The sequence below is a fragment of the Colius striatus genome, chromosome 10 (genome assembly GCF_028858725.1).
Source record: "Colius striatus isolate bColStr4 chromosome 10, bColStr4.1.hap1, whole genome shotgun sequence".
NCBI classification, from domain to species: domain Eukaryota; kingdom Metazoa; phylum Chordata; class Aves; order Coliiformes; family Coliidae; genus Colius; species Colius striatus.
In genome coordinates, this window is record NC_084768.1 from 6,729,121 (window position 1) to 6,745,577 (window position 16,457).

A 16,457-nucleotide genomic window follows, 5' to 3' on the forward strand; every position below is an offset into this window, starting at 1 on the left:
TTAGAAAATATCCACGGGTTCTACTTGCTTTTAAGTGCTTGGCATATTAAACATGCATTCACACAAAGCTAAATACACATATATTTATTTTTACACTCACAACGTTACTGTTAATAATCAATCAATGACTACAGGACAAGCTGAACACACAGCAGAAAAGGCACGATGACCCACTTTCCAGTGATTTCTGCAGTGTGACTGAACTACACCTTCTATATGCAGATGATATCACCGGATGGTCTACAACACCACTTTAATTTCTGTGCCTGATTACATTCCTCATCATACAGGCTGTATTTTTATCTTTAAAAAAACCCCTCATTGTTTTCCCTCAATGTGAAGATATATTGCTTCTTTTTCACTGTAGAACATCAAAAGATTGACTGCACTGATCTCTTTTGCCCAGATTGCTTTTATATAGTGGTCATCTAGACCTGCCCAGCATCACACGAGCTCGGCTGCACTTCTCCACCTGACCTCAGAAAAGGAACAGGGAAGTCAATAAAGCTCACAGAGAGTCCTGATGGAGAGTTTACCTTTAGCTCTGTCTCTCCCTCTTTACTTCCTAATGACCCAGCTTTGCATCCTTTCAACACTCACAACTTCTTAATTGAAATTAAAGCACATTTTAGGTGCAGACTGTCTGTTCTGAGGATACTGTTCCAGTACAGTTATCAAGAAGCAGCAAAGACCACTGAAGATAAGAAGCAAGAAGGAAACAATAGGCATCCTGTTTTTAGCGCTTTACCACTGTTTCAGGTCAAATAATGTTATATTCTTCAGCAGAAATCTGGACATGATTGATCACACATTTTCATATCACCTCACAGCTTTAACTGGTTGGAACTACTCCGCTACCCCAACTTTGCTGGATCTCCCTCTCTGCTTTCCTTTCTTTTTCCTTTTCTGTTTTTTTTTGTTTGTTTGTTAAGAGGAGACAGCTGAACAAATATTATCTCAGAATGTTACTGTCCTGGCTGTCACCTGACCATTTCCACAGCTTGTTTATACCTCTCCACTCCACAGCTGAGCTTGTCGAAGTTCAGTTTTGCAAGGAAACAAAATGGAAACAAAATGGAAACAAAATGGAAACAAAATGGAAACAAAATGGAAACAAAATGGAAACAAACAAACAAAAAAAACCCAAAACAAAAACAAATCCCAAAAAGAAACAAAGTCAACTACAAAGGCTTGCAGGAATAGATATCCCTTCCTTGCCTTGCCTGCACGGACAACACCTTCACATGCAATGTATTAGACCAGGCTACCAAGAGTAACCTACTATCATACTCAGAACAGAGAGAGAACATTTAAGAAACTGATGGGCAGTTGTTCTCATGCAAGTAACAGTTGCTCCAAGCTTTTGAAATCCTCATGGGTTTGTTCTGTACATTTCATGTCTCTCACTCTTCACTCCTCAACACCCTTATTTTCTGTCTGCAATTTCACTCCTTTGTCCACTGCACAACCCATAGCTTTGTAAAGGACACTGAATCCAAAGGAAGCAATCACAGAATTACAGAACCTTAAGGGTTGGAAGGGACCTCAAAAGATCATCCAGTCCAACCCCGATGCCAGAGCAGCACCACCTAGAGCAGAGCACACAGGAACTCACCCAGGTGGGTTTTGACTGTCTCCAGAGAAGGAGACTCCATAACCCACTGGGGCAGCCCATTCCAGTGCTCCACCACCCTCATAGTGAAGAAGTTTTCCCTTGTGTTTCTTTGGAACCTCTTATGTTCCAGCTTGTACCCACTGCCCCTTGTCCTATCATTGGACATCACTGAGAGCAGTCTGGCTCCATCCTCCTGACACCCACCCTTTACATATTTGTAAACATTAACAAAATCACCCCTCAATCTCCTACAAGCTAAAGAGCCCCAGCTCCATCATATTTGTGGCCCTGTGCTGAAAAAGAGTTTGTGCTGAATGTGAATGGCAAGAGTCCACACCCACAAAACCACATGAGCACATGTCTGCAAGGACAGACTGCAAACAAGAGCTAAACAAAATCTGAGAGGAAAGCATTGCACATGTACTATGTGCAATTACTTTAGCTACATTAATCTAATTTTACTTGGTTTTGTGTCCATGCTCTTCCAGAGTTTCAAGAAACACAGCAAGCTGAGAGATGTGCTAGACAACCTAAAAGTCTTTTTCATTTTTTGCCTATGAACTTAGGCCTTAATAATTCACAGTCGTGGGTTTGAAGCAGCTTAGCACTACCCCTTTCCCTCTTGGTTTGCCAATCCCCTCAAGACAATTCTGATTCGTACTGAGGGCAAGAAGTTAGGAAAATTGAAGTGCATGGAACTGCTTCAGCTAATAAAAAGAACATTGTGAAACATTACCTAATTGTTTAGTAATGTTTTTATGCATTGTCTAAATTTGGACTTGGAAAGACCTTCAACTTAACAGAGATATGAACAGATCCTAAATGCTGGATGTACAGGCATTTTAATGACATGGGTCATTAGTTCCTCCCCAAATAAAGAAAACACATAGATTCAGAAAATGAAGCATCTATATAAATGAAGCAGTACAGCAAACAGTTACTCACAAATCCTAACATAAAGTCTTTTATATGCTGACATTTCCATATATAGTAGTATTTTCTCTTTTTGTTAGTCTCAATAGCTACTTTCTGACACTTGTTACAGAAAGAATTTTCACTTTTTAGGTGTGTTTTCAATAATTAATAAAGGACTTTAAAAACAAGGGCAGCCTTGCTTTTCTGTACTCAAGTACAGTTACCTCCAAGCATGAAGGGAACTAATGCACAATTCTCTATCCTGTGAAAGTAGATCCTTATATATACAGTGGTGAATTTTACATAGTAATCCAGAATGAAACTTTCAAGTCAAGCATTGGGTTTTGCCCTTCAGCTTACAAGTATAGTAATCCTAAGCAAGTAGCCTTGACCTTTAACGGTTGATTATTTAGTACCTATAAAATGACCAGAATACCCTTTCCTGTCCACAAAATCAAAATGTGTCAGAGACCCAAAGAGAATTTCATCATCCACACTAGACAATTTTTCCACTTTTCTGAGCAACACCATAATTTATTTCCTTTACTCTCAAAATCTAGCAGGAAATCCTGCCTACCAATCTGTCCTCTTAGAAGATTTAGATCAAGCAGCCTTTGGATCCTATCAGAATTGCCCTTGCACACATTCAAAGGTGATGGCTATTAAGAAAAGTAAAATTCTTATAAATACAGCTAGCTGGAGTTTGAAAACATATCTGAGTTACAGCAAAACTGTTAATGAGGAGGCCACTGGGTGGTCCTGAGCAAACACTCACCTCACCTGTACAATGTGCTCTATCACCTAAGACAGAAATAAGGCACACATTTACAGGTGGTGAGAACAGTTCAATTTTGTCTGTTTGTTTATTTAAGAACAAGGGATAACACATATTCTTAGTAGAAATTGTGTTAAGCCACAAATCCCCTACCAAAAATCATTCTGGATCAGAACCTCTAGTTATGTTTAAGAACAGCTTCAGATGTTTTACTTTAGAGATCCTGGTTTAGATTTTGTTTAAAACTTATTATTATTGGTCTGAAGAGAGATGAAGTCAATTTGACCAAGCACTTGCTCAGGACAAAAGTACTGTCAGGGAAGAAGTCTCCAGACTACTATAACCACAAGTGAAAGGAGTAAAAACGGTTTCACTTCTAAAGGCATGTTGGTGTGTGCTGTGTACCTCGGATTATCCATTCTGCACTCACACAGGCATCTTTCCAACTTCTGAGATAGACCTGTAGATCCACTCAACAAAGTAACAGCAAAAAGGAGATCAACATGCAACTTGGGGTTTTAAGGTACTTCAACAGAAGTCATAGACCCCAAATCCTTGCTCTAACCACCTGGATCCTATGATGTGCTGGTCAATTTAATACCCCATATATTAAGTTAATGATACATCTATATATATATAAAAAATTAAATCTATATAAATATATATTTATATAGATTTTATATATCTATAGTTTCTGGTTTTGCTCCTTGAAATGCAGTAATAGTCTAAATAAGCAGCTAAAAGAGAAAATATCCAGGAATCAGTTTGGTCCATAACTATATCACAGTTAAATGAATTCTATACTTTTGCAGTAGGATCTCAAAAAATAAGGGTCTCTTAACTTACAACCACTTCCAGCTTTCCATGGACATCATGTGACTTGATAACCCAGTTGACAGACTTCTTACACTTGAGGATAAGTACAATGTCTTTGACAAGTTTGGTGCCTGGTTGAGATGGTTTAATGTCAATGATTATATCCACCTGGAAAGCACTGTATGTGGAAAATAGAGAGAAAGTTAAACCAGAATGCCAGAAATTTTCAGCTATCAACCTTCTTCCAATCCATCATGTTTCCACTGTCTGGCCAGCTGATTAAAATGCTGGAGATTATCCCAGGCAACACAACATGTGCAAAACAGATTGTTATTCCACATACACGTAAAAGACTCTGCATAACAACAGAAACAAATCCTTTTTAGACAATATTTTTGTGCCTTATTTACAAGTGTGCTACTCATTTCAGCTATTATTTAGAGCAAGTTACTTACATGACTATCAGTTTGCTTTAGAAAGTAAATAGTTTTCTCATTTCACTGTGACAGTGCCTAAATATAGCTGGTAGAGTTATAGCCTAGAGGAAAGTGAATTAAAGCTCAAAATACTACTTTTTTTAAAAGCAGAAAGACAAATTAGGCAGGTTAATATGTAAAAAATGCACAAACACTATATTGGGGAGTGTCTCTGCCTGGGCAGTTAAACTGTGGAAATTGCTTTGCTTAGGAGTTTGCGTGAGTTGAGGAATTAAGTCGTGTATTTGGTTTCCAATAGTTCTGGATATATACTTACTCTAAAAAGAAAAGAAAACAGATGTCCAGCTTACTACTTGCTGGAAAATAGATGAACACTATCCAGATTTTCAAGATCTCAGTAAAATAAGCAGAGCAAACGCATCAAGAACATCTTGTTATACAAAATATGAATTCACAAAACCTTTACTTCCAGATCATCTTACGGGGCCATTTGTCGCAAGAATGTGCTCATCCTTTCAACTAACATTCTGCATTGAGACACTGTAATATCTTGTGACTTTTGTTTCACCTCTTGCAATTTTACAGATGCCCAGCTTAGGTTCTGTATGCTTCTTTGTGGATATAAACTTTGTAACTATAGATGTGGATAATACAAAAAAACTAAGAATGAGGCAAGAAGAATTTAACTTATAACTTTTAACTGCAAAACACTTAAACATTTTGCATCTCAAAACCCAATTACTACCTAACTATCAGGCAAAGTCAAAAGCCTAGAGGGCTTGGAGACAGGACTGTCATTGCCTAATGCTGCAATGGACTTAATTACCCTTCTCGCAAAGACCCCACTTCCCACCTCTGTCTCCCTTTGTGATTTGCTCATGAGGGATGGGATGTGTTTAAATGTACCTGCACAAGGAACACAACTGGACAACGCTGGATTATCCAGTGTCTGCAGTATGCAGACAGGATTTTAATTCTACTTCATCTCTGATGAAACTATACTTTTCTTCTTCAAAGAGGGAAAACTATCTAAGTTTCCCAGCAAATTTTTCTTCTGGCAACCACACTCAGGACGTATAAGGAGCTTTTCCAGGTATTACTATCTGAAGTAAACCCTATTCAAGGGCTTCCACTAAGACCTAGGATAGACCATCGAAGGATGAATGTTTTAAATGTCTTACCTCACAAGGGTACCTTTGACAATTTAGATAATCCTCATAACAAGTACTGTGAATTAAGTAAGTTTCCCTAAGCACTAGATATCAACTTTTTTTGGTCACTGCAGCACTGTCAGCCCTTAACATTTCTTGCAACTGCCAAACTACCCCTTAAACTCAACTGGAAACTTATAGAAAACGGTGTTATGATGCTGCAGACCAACTATGGAACAATTACCATGGATCACAGATCATTTACAACCTCTGGACCACTGTTTGAGAATTACTGTCCTAGGCCTTGCTGCCAATCATCCCTACTTGTGATAGGTCAAGGTTACCTTCAGCCTTACTCTCACCCCCTCACACAGTGGCCTCCTCTTAAACTCTGTCTGTTAACTGCTGCCTGTATTAATATCCCCTTATTCACCTCATTCTTGGAAATAAATTTTATTGGTTGAGCCAGAAGAGGGGCAGGATACAGTTTGTAAATACTGTGCTTTGCAGTCTTGACCAGAAAAGTCCTGGGATCATGAAGCAGAATCCAACACCTTTAAATACTGAAGAACTAATTACTTTTTAAGGTAAAGTACTAAGCTCCAAGCTCTTCTTGTAAGGATGAAATGGCTATTTTCAGTAGACAGGTGAAATCTTTAGCAGTGATTTCAAACTGATTTAGTCTAGACAATACTTTACCTGTACGGATTGGAATTTGGAGTGATTAGTTCGATGATGTGAACTTCTCTTTCTTGGATTAAGTTCGACATAAGGCACCCCTCTGCAGTTTTTGGTTGTAGGTATCCAGCAAGGTAATTTAAAGAGAGAAAATTCTTTTCTATGTTGCATGAGGGAGGAAAAACTTGATCTGGAAGGGAAAAAAAGAAAGCATATGCACCTTTACACATAGACACCAGCTTACATGCCTGTATCTACTTCAGTGAGGTACTATATAATATGACACAGTCCTTTAGGCTAAAAGGTGTATCTATTATCTGTCATAAACACTTATGGCAAATCAACACAATATTGAAAGAAAGATCACTGTTGCACCACACAGCAGATTTCTGATGTAAAAGATACAGTTTTATATTGATTAGTTTCTATTTATTTATGGGTTTAAATATTTATTGAAAGAAATCTCTACAAAGAGAGATTTGAAAAGAGTACCAAAGCAAAATGTGTGAAGACTTAAAAAAATGAATAAAATACATTTAATTTGCTCCTCACACCTTTAAAAGATTTATTTCTTTTGAAATTAACCCACAGAAAACTTGTGATCAATTCCTTCTCCCTTTAGAAAGTGTTTTATTCTTGTTATTGTAAACTTCTATGCTTAAAAACATCACAGAAAGGTTTTTCCATTTCCTTACTCAACGTGTTTTCCTGTATGTTGTGTAGTCAGTCAGTGTTGTCTAGATATACTGCAGTTCTCTTGTGCATGGAAAATTGAGTATAGCAAGAAAAAGCTGAAATCACTCGACTATATTGATGAAGTCTGACTGAAATGAAGACATTCTAAACTAGATACTCAGTCTCTGTCAGATATTCAACTGCCTAGGTGATCATAAGCATTAGTACTAGTGTACAATGCAAAATGATAACGATATTTGCTTGGTATGAAGTTCTCATGCACAGCCTACACTGTTGTACCCCAAGAATCTTCATTTCTGAGATAGCTTTATGTACAAATTGCTGTAATACACAGAAGAGCTAAGTATCACGTTCAAAGACACAAAGTCCTCCAAGTATGTAATTACAAATGGCTGACCTATTGACCTTTGTTTTAGAAAGTTTTCCTATTACAGTTAGTAACATGACAGCAAAAAGGAAAAAATCCAATATAATGTATTATGCATGCAAAACTGTGGACAAACCCTTACAAACTGAGCTGAGACCACTTTTAGCATTTGCTCCCTAAATGAGAGCTGAAATGTCAGCCTTAAAGCACATTTGTGTGTGGTACACACAACTTTACAGGGAGACCAGAGAACCCTGTGATCTCAGCCACTCCAGGAATAATTACAGGAGTTTCTTCTTCTGATCATACACAAAGTAGTCTTTGAATGTTAACTTTTCTCTCTTCCCTACAGAATCTATGAAAGCTATGAGTTGGTAACTATTCATACTGCACAAGCAAAGCACTTTTTAACATCTGGTATGTGCCCTGCCAGATTAACTTTGAATGCAGCTGCAGTTTTGTCAGCTCCTCCCACAACAGCACAGAATGGAAAATGATCCCAAATGGTCTATGCTGAGCTTAAATTTATACACACACACACACGTATGCAGATGAGGATATAGCCATTTGCTCTTTTATCTGCTGTATTACACAGTTCAAGCCATAAAACCACAGTATCTGAGTGGATTATGGATAATTACCACACACACTCTTGGTTGCTGTTGCAAAGAACTTGGTTCTTGCTCCTGGCTCTTCCATTAAACGTCTCTGGAGCTCTCAAGAACTGCTGCTCTTGCTGCCACCAGCGCAGAGGCTCCCCAGCCCGGGCCTCTGCTCCATAGCACACTTTTCCTCTGCAGCAAATTTTAACTCTCTCACTGGCTACTTAACATACAGATTTACTTCCTTCACCAAAACGTATGTACTCTCATCTGTACCAGTTACCATGACTAGGCCTGGAACAGAAATGAAAAGGGGATCCATTTCATCTTTCTTTGCTCACTACACTTGTTCTCGTTTTTAGTTTCAGGACTGTCTACTTTGGAAAGGGACTGCAGGTGTCTGCAATCAATTAAAAACCTTGCTAAACCAGCCAGCAAACAGTAAATTTATGGATGCTGTACCTCTCCAATCTCCACAGACTTCCAATATGGAATCAGACTTGAAGCTGGCCTGTAAAACCCTCAGCAGAGGGTCTCCGGCCAGCACGCCCAGGTGCTGGGGCCCTGCTCGCAGCAGCCTGCAGCCGCCTTCCCCTCCACCCTGTGCCAGGCTGCGCAGATGAAAATGGGGGATTGCACACTGGCATCTGCAGTTTCTGTGGGCAAGGCCTTTTTTACAGACAAAGACAGACACTCTCTGCTCTATTTTGCAGAAATTAGCTGTCATCCACAGGTTCCTGGCTAAACTGGATAAAAGTTGTATATCCCAGCCGAAAACCATGGAGAAATTTGTGAAAATGAGCACCATTAATCAGATGTCACTCTCCAAGACAGATGCCCTGCACAGCACTACTTTGGTTCATCAATAAAAATCCCATCCAAGCAGAGGTTGCCTTTCAAAGTTTGAGCTGGTTGAGGTGTTTGGGATTTTCCTCAGCCACTCTGATGAAGGAACTTTTTTTTGTGTGTATTTTGGAGTTTACTAGCCCTTAGCACAACAGAGATCAGAACCTCAACTAACATGTAATGGGAGGGTATAGTCAGGAGCAGGGAAGGGGCTGTAGCAGTCTTTAGAGAGAGGGTGAAAACTCTGGGCAGTACTCACTTCCTAACAGGACACACAGCCGAAGCCTGACACAATGCAATCACCTACAAGCATTAAACCAAGCAAGTATGGTGTGCAGGGTATATGCACTAGTGTGTACAGGCTACAGCTTCGTTGTCAGGACTGAAGCTTCAGCTTCTGTCAGGGCAGGAGTACAGTGTTACTGTCTGTAAACAGACTACATTTTCCAGTCTAGTTATAGTATGGATGACTTTTTTTTCCCCCTCCTATTTAGCTAAGAAATGTGTTGAAATAATACTCCCTTCAGGCTAGCACATCTGCCTTGGATTTAGACTGGTGGTACTGGATGAGTTAGGTAACAATTAGCTAGCTGATAAGTCTTCCTGACTTATACAGTCATACCTTATTGAAGCATGAGGAATTAAACTGACTTATGCTGAAAAACATACACTAAGATCACTTTCACCATGAGCAGCCCTGCTTTCTAGAATCTGACACTGATTAACACAGCAATCACTTTGTTATCTCCTTCACTACACAAAGCAAGAACACTTCTTGTGGCCCCTTCCTCTAATCCCCCATTCTGGCCCCCTTAAATTCTCACTGTGTTCCTCATTCCTGCAGTATTTGATCAGCTACACTTTTGAATCAATGGGTTTCAGATGCACTTGTCCCTGACTCTGCCTCCTACCTCACTCAGCTGCTTTTTTTTGCAGCTTCAAAAATGATTTCAGAGACCCATGGCACCAGAAGCAGTTTTATTCTGTGAAAGGTTACCTTTCTTCACATCTTTTTTTTCCCCTATGGGTTGCATTTTATTTTTGTTGTATTCAGCTACAGCCTCCACTTTTTAGCTCTTCCAGTTTCAGGGGGTTTTTTTAACTTGAGTGAAGCTGAAATGTAGGCAATCAGATGAATGCTGCCATTAAATTCTGTATTGGTCACACAGCAAGGCTACTGCATAAGACCACCTATAGTGAGTGACACCAGTGTGATTCACAGACTGGCAGTCGAGGATACCTGAACTAAAGCACCCGAGGAGAACAAGCTTTATTATGAACAGCCTGAAATGTCTATCAGCATATGCTGTGGTTTGTGGAATCCAGTTATTCCACTGTTCACTCTGCTGAGAAGCAGACCAGGTCCACGCTCCATATGGTTTCCATAGAACCCCTTGCATGACTGCTGCAGTTTAAGCACTAACCCCCTCCCCACCCCTGAACACATGCATAACCCCCACATGGACAAGCATACTCATTCTTCTGAAAAGAATTCAAATTAAAATCAAACACAGTTACAGCTGAGCTATTTAGTAAGAACATTCTCACAAACTGTCTATTTTGGTTGCCTGCCAAGTTCCATTTTGTGTAGTTACTCCTAATAAAATTGAGTTTGAAGATGCTGCAAATTTCTCCTATTTAGCTGCCTAGTTTGACTGGAGATGTGTAAATCAACAAACAAAATCTTACCTCTCTTTGACATGTCTAATTAATGTTCACCTCTGCAATGCAGAGACCACTACTCTCATGTATACATTGCAAGAGCACTTTAATAAGCTAATAAATATATTTCTGAATGATTTTCTGGCATTAAAACCCAAGATTGTTGCCAAGTAGAACAAAAATCACACAGGGGAATCCTGTACAAATTGGGCAGGATCCGGATAACATCAACACAAGTATGTTCTGATTTGGGGGGGCAAGCATGCTTCAGGAAATCAAATGATCAGATACAGGTGGTTAGGAAAGAATGTCTTCTCCACAGAAGGTTTTGGGGTGGGGTTGGATTTGTTCTTTTTTGTAGCCAAGTAGTTCAGCTATGCAGGAGCTTCTCTAGAAATATTGCTGAAGTACTACTGTATTAGGCTGCTGGTGCTACTAAATGCTAAGGCCACCAGTACTCATTGGCTGGTGATAAAATGAGATTCATTTCTACTTTTTCCCCATCACTAAACTTCTTGAGAGATAAAAATAGGTTTCAAAATATCTGGAGCACTGGCTTACAACGCAAACTGTTTTTAGTTCACTTTTAACAGCTTTTATTCTTGCTGCTTTTGGTTTAGTCAAACCTGGATGCTTGCTTTAGCCTGAACTTGGGTGACATCTTCAAAGAAAACAGTGAACTGTGAGCCATGAATGAACACCAACATCTTAAAACATCCCATATCTGCAAAAAAGAAATGTTCACCTCCAATCACCCTGCACAACAGATAAAAGTCTGCTCTCCCTGCAGAGTTCCTTTTACTAACTACATTTTCCCAGAAAACGAACAGACATAAGTAAGGCATAAACCCTCCTGAACCAACTGCCTTGCTCCAAGAACATAGTGAAGAGCCATGGTTCTTGTGTTATTCACAGTTCATGAGCAGCTCAGGTGGAACTCCTGTGCAGAACACTTGCCATGTGACCAGCAGACAGCTAAAGGAAAGCAGGAGCCAGGAGTTGCTCATTTTGTCAAGTTGTTTCAACATTGCTCAGCTACAGAGCTACAGCTCAAATCCTACTCTAATATGGGCCTGTTAAATCCCTGAGGAGGCAGAGTCCTCCCCACCCACCCTAGGTCATCTGATGAATTTGGCATGCAGCTCACAGGGACACATCTTTCGACTTGGGATGAAAATATATAAGGACGTCAGACTAAGGCAACATCTCTTGGGGAGGAAAGCAGTAATTCTTTGCCCAAAGTAATCTGGATACTTATAAAAGCAAATACTGAAAAAAAGGTAACTCAAGTCTTTGTCAAAATGACCCTCTACTTCAGACTCTCTGCTTCAGTCCTTCACATGAAGACAAGCAAACAATCACCATGAGTAGTTTATTTTTTATTTTTATTTAATTTATTCCAGTTTATTCCTTTTCAAATGTGACTCCTATAATATCCTGGCAAATTACATCCACATTTATGAGCATAATTATGGCACCAGAATCCATTAGAAGTTGCCTAAATCCAAGGTCTGGTCTTTTGACTGGCTCCTATTTCTCTGCCTACTCCTTTGATATTGTATCACTTGGAAAACTAGAGTATGCTTAAAGAGGAACATAAAAAATGGGAAATAATACCATAGCAAGGCTTACACTCAACATCTACAAGAGCCTATCAATTATGGGGTTTTTTTTTACCTTCTCCCACTTTAATGTAGACGTTTCTTGATATTTTGAGTTCAGTGAAAGATGTTACTGCTCCATATTCCTTCTGGGCCCACTGCAGCAGGTGTTCATTTTTCTCAGGAAAAAGCTTTTCTTCTGTTTCTGCTGACAAGGAGAAATTTCCCTTCTCAAACTGAACAATGGAACCTAAAGACACCTGATGGGAATAAAAATATATATTTCATATGGTACATTTATCCACACAGACAGGTAGCGTGTTTCAAGCAATGTATCTGTGACAACCAAGTGCATTCACTGAAGGTGATTGCAGCTTATTTCCAACAATACTTAAGCTTCATGTGTTTTAACATCTGTGTAATGTTTGCTTTCTCAGAGATGTTTTTGCAAAATGAAGCATCTATCAGCTACAGGGCATGTGGCAGCTGGCTAATGGGGAGGGCTCTGAGCCACCCTCCAAAGTTGTACTCTGCTGCAGAACTGGTACAGCAGTGCTGCAAGGGCAATTGAACTGTGGGGGCAAGGGGAGGGCTAGAAGACAAGTAGAAAACTAAGACAGGACAGAGTAAAAAGATGATGGTCTGAGGAACTATGGGGAGAGAAGTATTGAGAAGCTCAATAAAACTGAGAACTATTGACAAGAACAATTTTGAACCTGTTTTGAGTACTATTTATATCCTGTTATAGCAGGATAATGGTAATAACCATCTCTCCAACCTTTTAAACAACAAAATACGTCAACAGCAATTACTTAACAGAGATTATCTGAAGTAAGATTCCAATTAGAGAAATCAACGAATAGCATCCAACTATTACCTGCCCTGGAGCTACAATTCCCAGCACCGTTTCACAATCTTATATATAATCTTGTTCAGCATCTTCAAATATTTGTCAAAGCAGACACATAAATTACACCTTTTGGCACACAAAGGATTTCAAAGTTCTTCCCCACGCTTCCAGCTATCATTTATTATGCACACATCACATAACTCTCGAAGAGAAAGACCATGTAATTCAGAGTTCAATTTGACCAGACTTGTCAAAAAAACAGCTTAGGAATCCTCTTGCCAGAAGAGTTTTCAAAGTGCAATGTCTGTTTCTATTCCAAATGATCCTCCTTATTTGTTGTTTTTCAGATGACTACCATAAAACATTTTCTTTAAATGGAAAACACCTTTATTCAGTGTAACACAGACTACACCATAATCTCAATACTCTCGTATCCCTCAAATAAGAAAATAAACTTTGCCATTAGTGTAAATCCACTGCCCTCAAACCTACAAATACTAGGAATACAGAGCAATGCAGTCATCTTTAAAAAGTATTTAGCACATAGCATTCACTTTTTACTTCCACTATCTAGAAGCAGCTACAGCATGGATTGATTTTATGGGGCATCTCTACAGTGCACCCAGCATGTTAAAGTTTATAACGTACGCTGTCTTCCAGGATGACACTGACACAGCACAAGCCAGGTCGTACAGAAAGCACCTCTTTCCAATGCTGTCTTTTATATCTGAGACAATGTGGGACATATTTGTAGAGCTCTATCCCAACTAGAACAATCTTCTGTATATAAAAAGTGCAGGATTTAAGGACTTAACTAGCCATTATTTTGCAAGGATATTGAACACACACTGACACTCCCAGAAACAAACCTTCTTAACTACTTTAAAAACACTACATTTTATAATAATTGTACAATAAGTACAGTAGTCACTTTTCATTTACACCATTTCACAATGTTTCTGCTGTTTATCATCACTATCAGTGTAGAGAAGTATCAGTGTAGCCCTTGAAGACATTTGAGGAAAGCATGAGAGAAAATATTATTCCTACTAAAGACCGGCCAAAGAAACACGTCAGCTTGCAATAATGCATTTTCACTGTATTTTTCACTTGAGATTTAAATGTCTGCTAAGACAATAGTTTTCTTCATCAGAGCACACTTGGTTTTCCATTTATTACTAATGAAAACTTGAGAACCTTCTGCATCATCCTGCAGCATGGCAAGTCTTCCTGCAAGACAGATCCTATCAATGAATCCCAAAGTTACTGAGTCCTCCTAGGGAGGAACTGACAGACAGAAAGCAAAGTAATTAAAAAGTCTGGCACAAGCATCTTCACTAAATGATCACAAAGTAAACATATTTAAATAAACTTAGAGCTTACTATTATTTATTTTTTTACATCACATACTAAAGTCTATTTGAATTGCTGGTTCCACTACCAGGTTTTAGAAAGGAGCACTGAGTTCTGCTGTGCCTGCCAAGGTTGGGATTTTTACTACATGGACATAAGGCAAGGTTAAGTGAGCCAAGCACGTTATTATTTTTGGAAAGAATTCAACAGACTCTTCCAAAAAAGGCAACCATCATTGTTTCAACACCTGCCTTGAACATTAACTACTTACTCTTCAGAACTAACCAGAAGAAGCTCTCTCTAACGCACCCAGGATAAGCCAGAGCATTAAAACCAAAGAATGTTTTAAATGTTTGGGAATATACCAATAATTTTTATCTGAGCACTCATTACACAGCAAACTGGGTGATTAAAACTGCTGCCACATACACTTTTATCTCCTCGCTTCATCTCCTTCAGTGGTTATTTTCAGAAGTTGCAGAGTGGAAAAAGTGCTCCGGCTTTATTTCTTCCTGTTGTCGTGGGGACATTAAAAAGAGACTGCACCAGAAGCATCCTCTGCTGCTGAGTTCATCTACATGTTCTGTCACATTTCTGAGGCTAAATGAGGAAACCTCCAAGCCTGACATGGGAAATTAGTTTGCAAGACCAAAAGATATCGACCATGCCCACTTAACCAGAGCAAGGACCGCAGTTCAAGGGGCTCTTCTGCAGTCAGTACAAACAAGGATAAAGTATAGTATTTTGAAAATTTGCCTCCAAACCCTGAGTGTATCCTACTGAAGAACAAACCACACGCTACCACCTTGCTGACCATTGGAGAAAACAGAGACTGTATTTTTTTTGCAGTGTACAGAGGCAAGGGACCATATAGCTCTCATGCTGAAAAAAACTCCACAAGCTTGATGTGTTCCTGAAGAAAACTTTCCAGTCTTACAGCTACTGCGCTTGCAAGGCTGCTGTGCCAATTCAGGCCATCAGCTACCTGCCAAAAGTGCCAAATGGCCTAAGTTACTATTCCTCAAGAAAGAAAACTCTCAGAATCAACTCATGTCATTTCAAACATACACGCTGCTGAGCGTGAACAGTACACACACTCAAAATAGTGTCTTCTGTTTCTTATTTTACCTATTTCCTCCTCTCCTTTTAGATGTGTGTTGTCTTTTTTCCCTCCCTTTCAACTTGACCCAGGGAGGATTTTTACTTTGTTTGCTTTATGACATTTTAAGTATTTAACACAGTTATAATTCAGAACTCTGAAGCAGGAAGCAAGTTCATAATTTAGCCTTGAGAAAGAGGTAGGTACCTTTGGGAGGTGACTCAGAATACAGAATTAGGTGTCCACAGATACACAGCATGAACCAATCTGTCCCCTCGTAGAAACAGCTACACAGCTACCCATCAAAGCAACTCCAACACAAGCGACCAACAAAGCCACCCACAGATCCAAGAATGAGGCAAATATACTAGCAGAATAAAAGCAGTACCCTTCAGATTTTTATCTGAGCTATATAGTAATAGCCCTGTGGTGTAACATGCAGGAGAGGAGTAAATCTACTCAGAATAAAATCCAAAAACTTGAAACAACTTTCAGAGCAGCCAACATAGTATTCAGACTCAGGTGGTACTTTTTCATAGTGTACTTGGATGTGCTTTGGTCCCCTTACAGAAGGAAAGTAAAGCCATAGATGAAGAAATATCAGGTATTTGTAAACTCAAAAAAATCTATCTCTTGTTGTTCATAAATTCACATGCAACAGAGCCATCACCAAGAGAATATGATTGTTTGAAATGATGTGCAACATTTGTGAATCGTCTATCAGCTTTGCATAGCACTTATGAGCCAGAGAGGTGCAATGCTTTCAGGCAGCAGTAACGTTTTTCACTTTTACTTAGTGCTCTCAAGATCACTTACAATCATCAGAAAATTTCGCTTCCAGTTCTCACATTTTCAAAACAAAAGCAGCATTATCTTAGTTACATTTTAGACTTTAATTCTAATTCCTAGGAAATACTCAGCTTGCCAAATACCAAGATCTTGATAGGAATTAGGGCTGCATGACATTTTTTTGGGATGAAAGTAGAAGCTCATG

The 16,457-nt window shown here is 39.1% G+C and overlaps 1 protein-coding gene across 1 annotated transcript in view; it reads right to left on the minus strand.

The window, feature by feature from the left end:
• The window catches only part of TGFBR3 (transforming growth factor beta receptor 3), a 112,577-nt gene that overhangs the window by 26,449 nt on the left and 69,671 nt on the right, over positions 1-16,457 (minus strand). Inside the window, exons 5-7 of the mRNA XM_062003570.1 lie at positions 12,238-12,421; positions 6,409-6,577; positions 4,152-4,299 (exon numbers count right to left, since the gene is read on the minus strand). Of these exons, the coding sequence (XP_061859554.1) occupies positions 4,152-4,299; positions 6,409-6,577; positions 12,238-12,421 (501 nt within the window). The remainder of the gene's footprint in view (positions 1-4,151; positions 4,300-6,408; positions 6,578-12,237; positions 12,422-16,457) is intronic.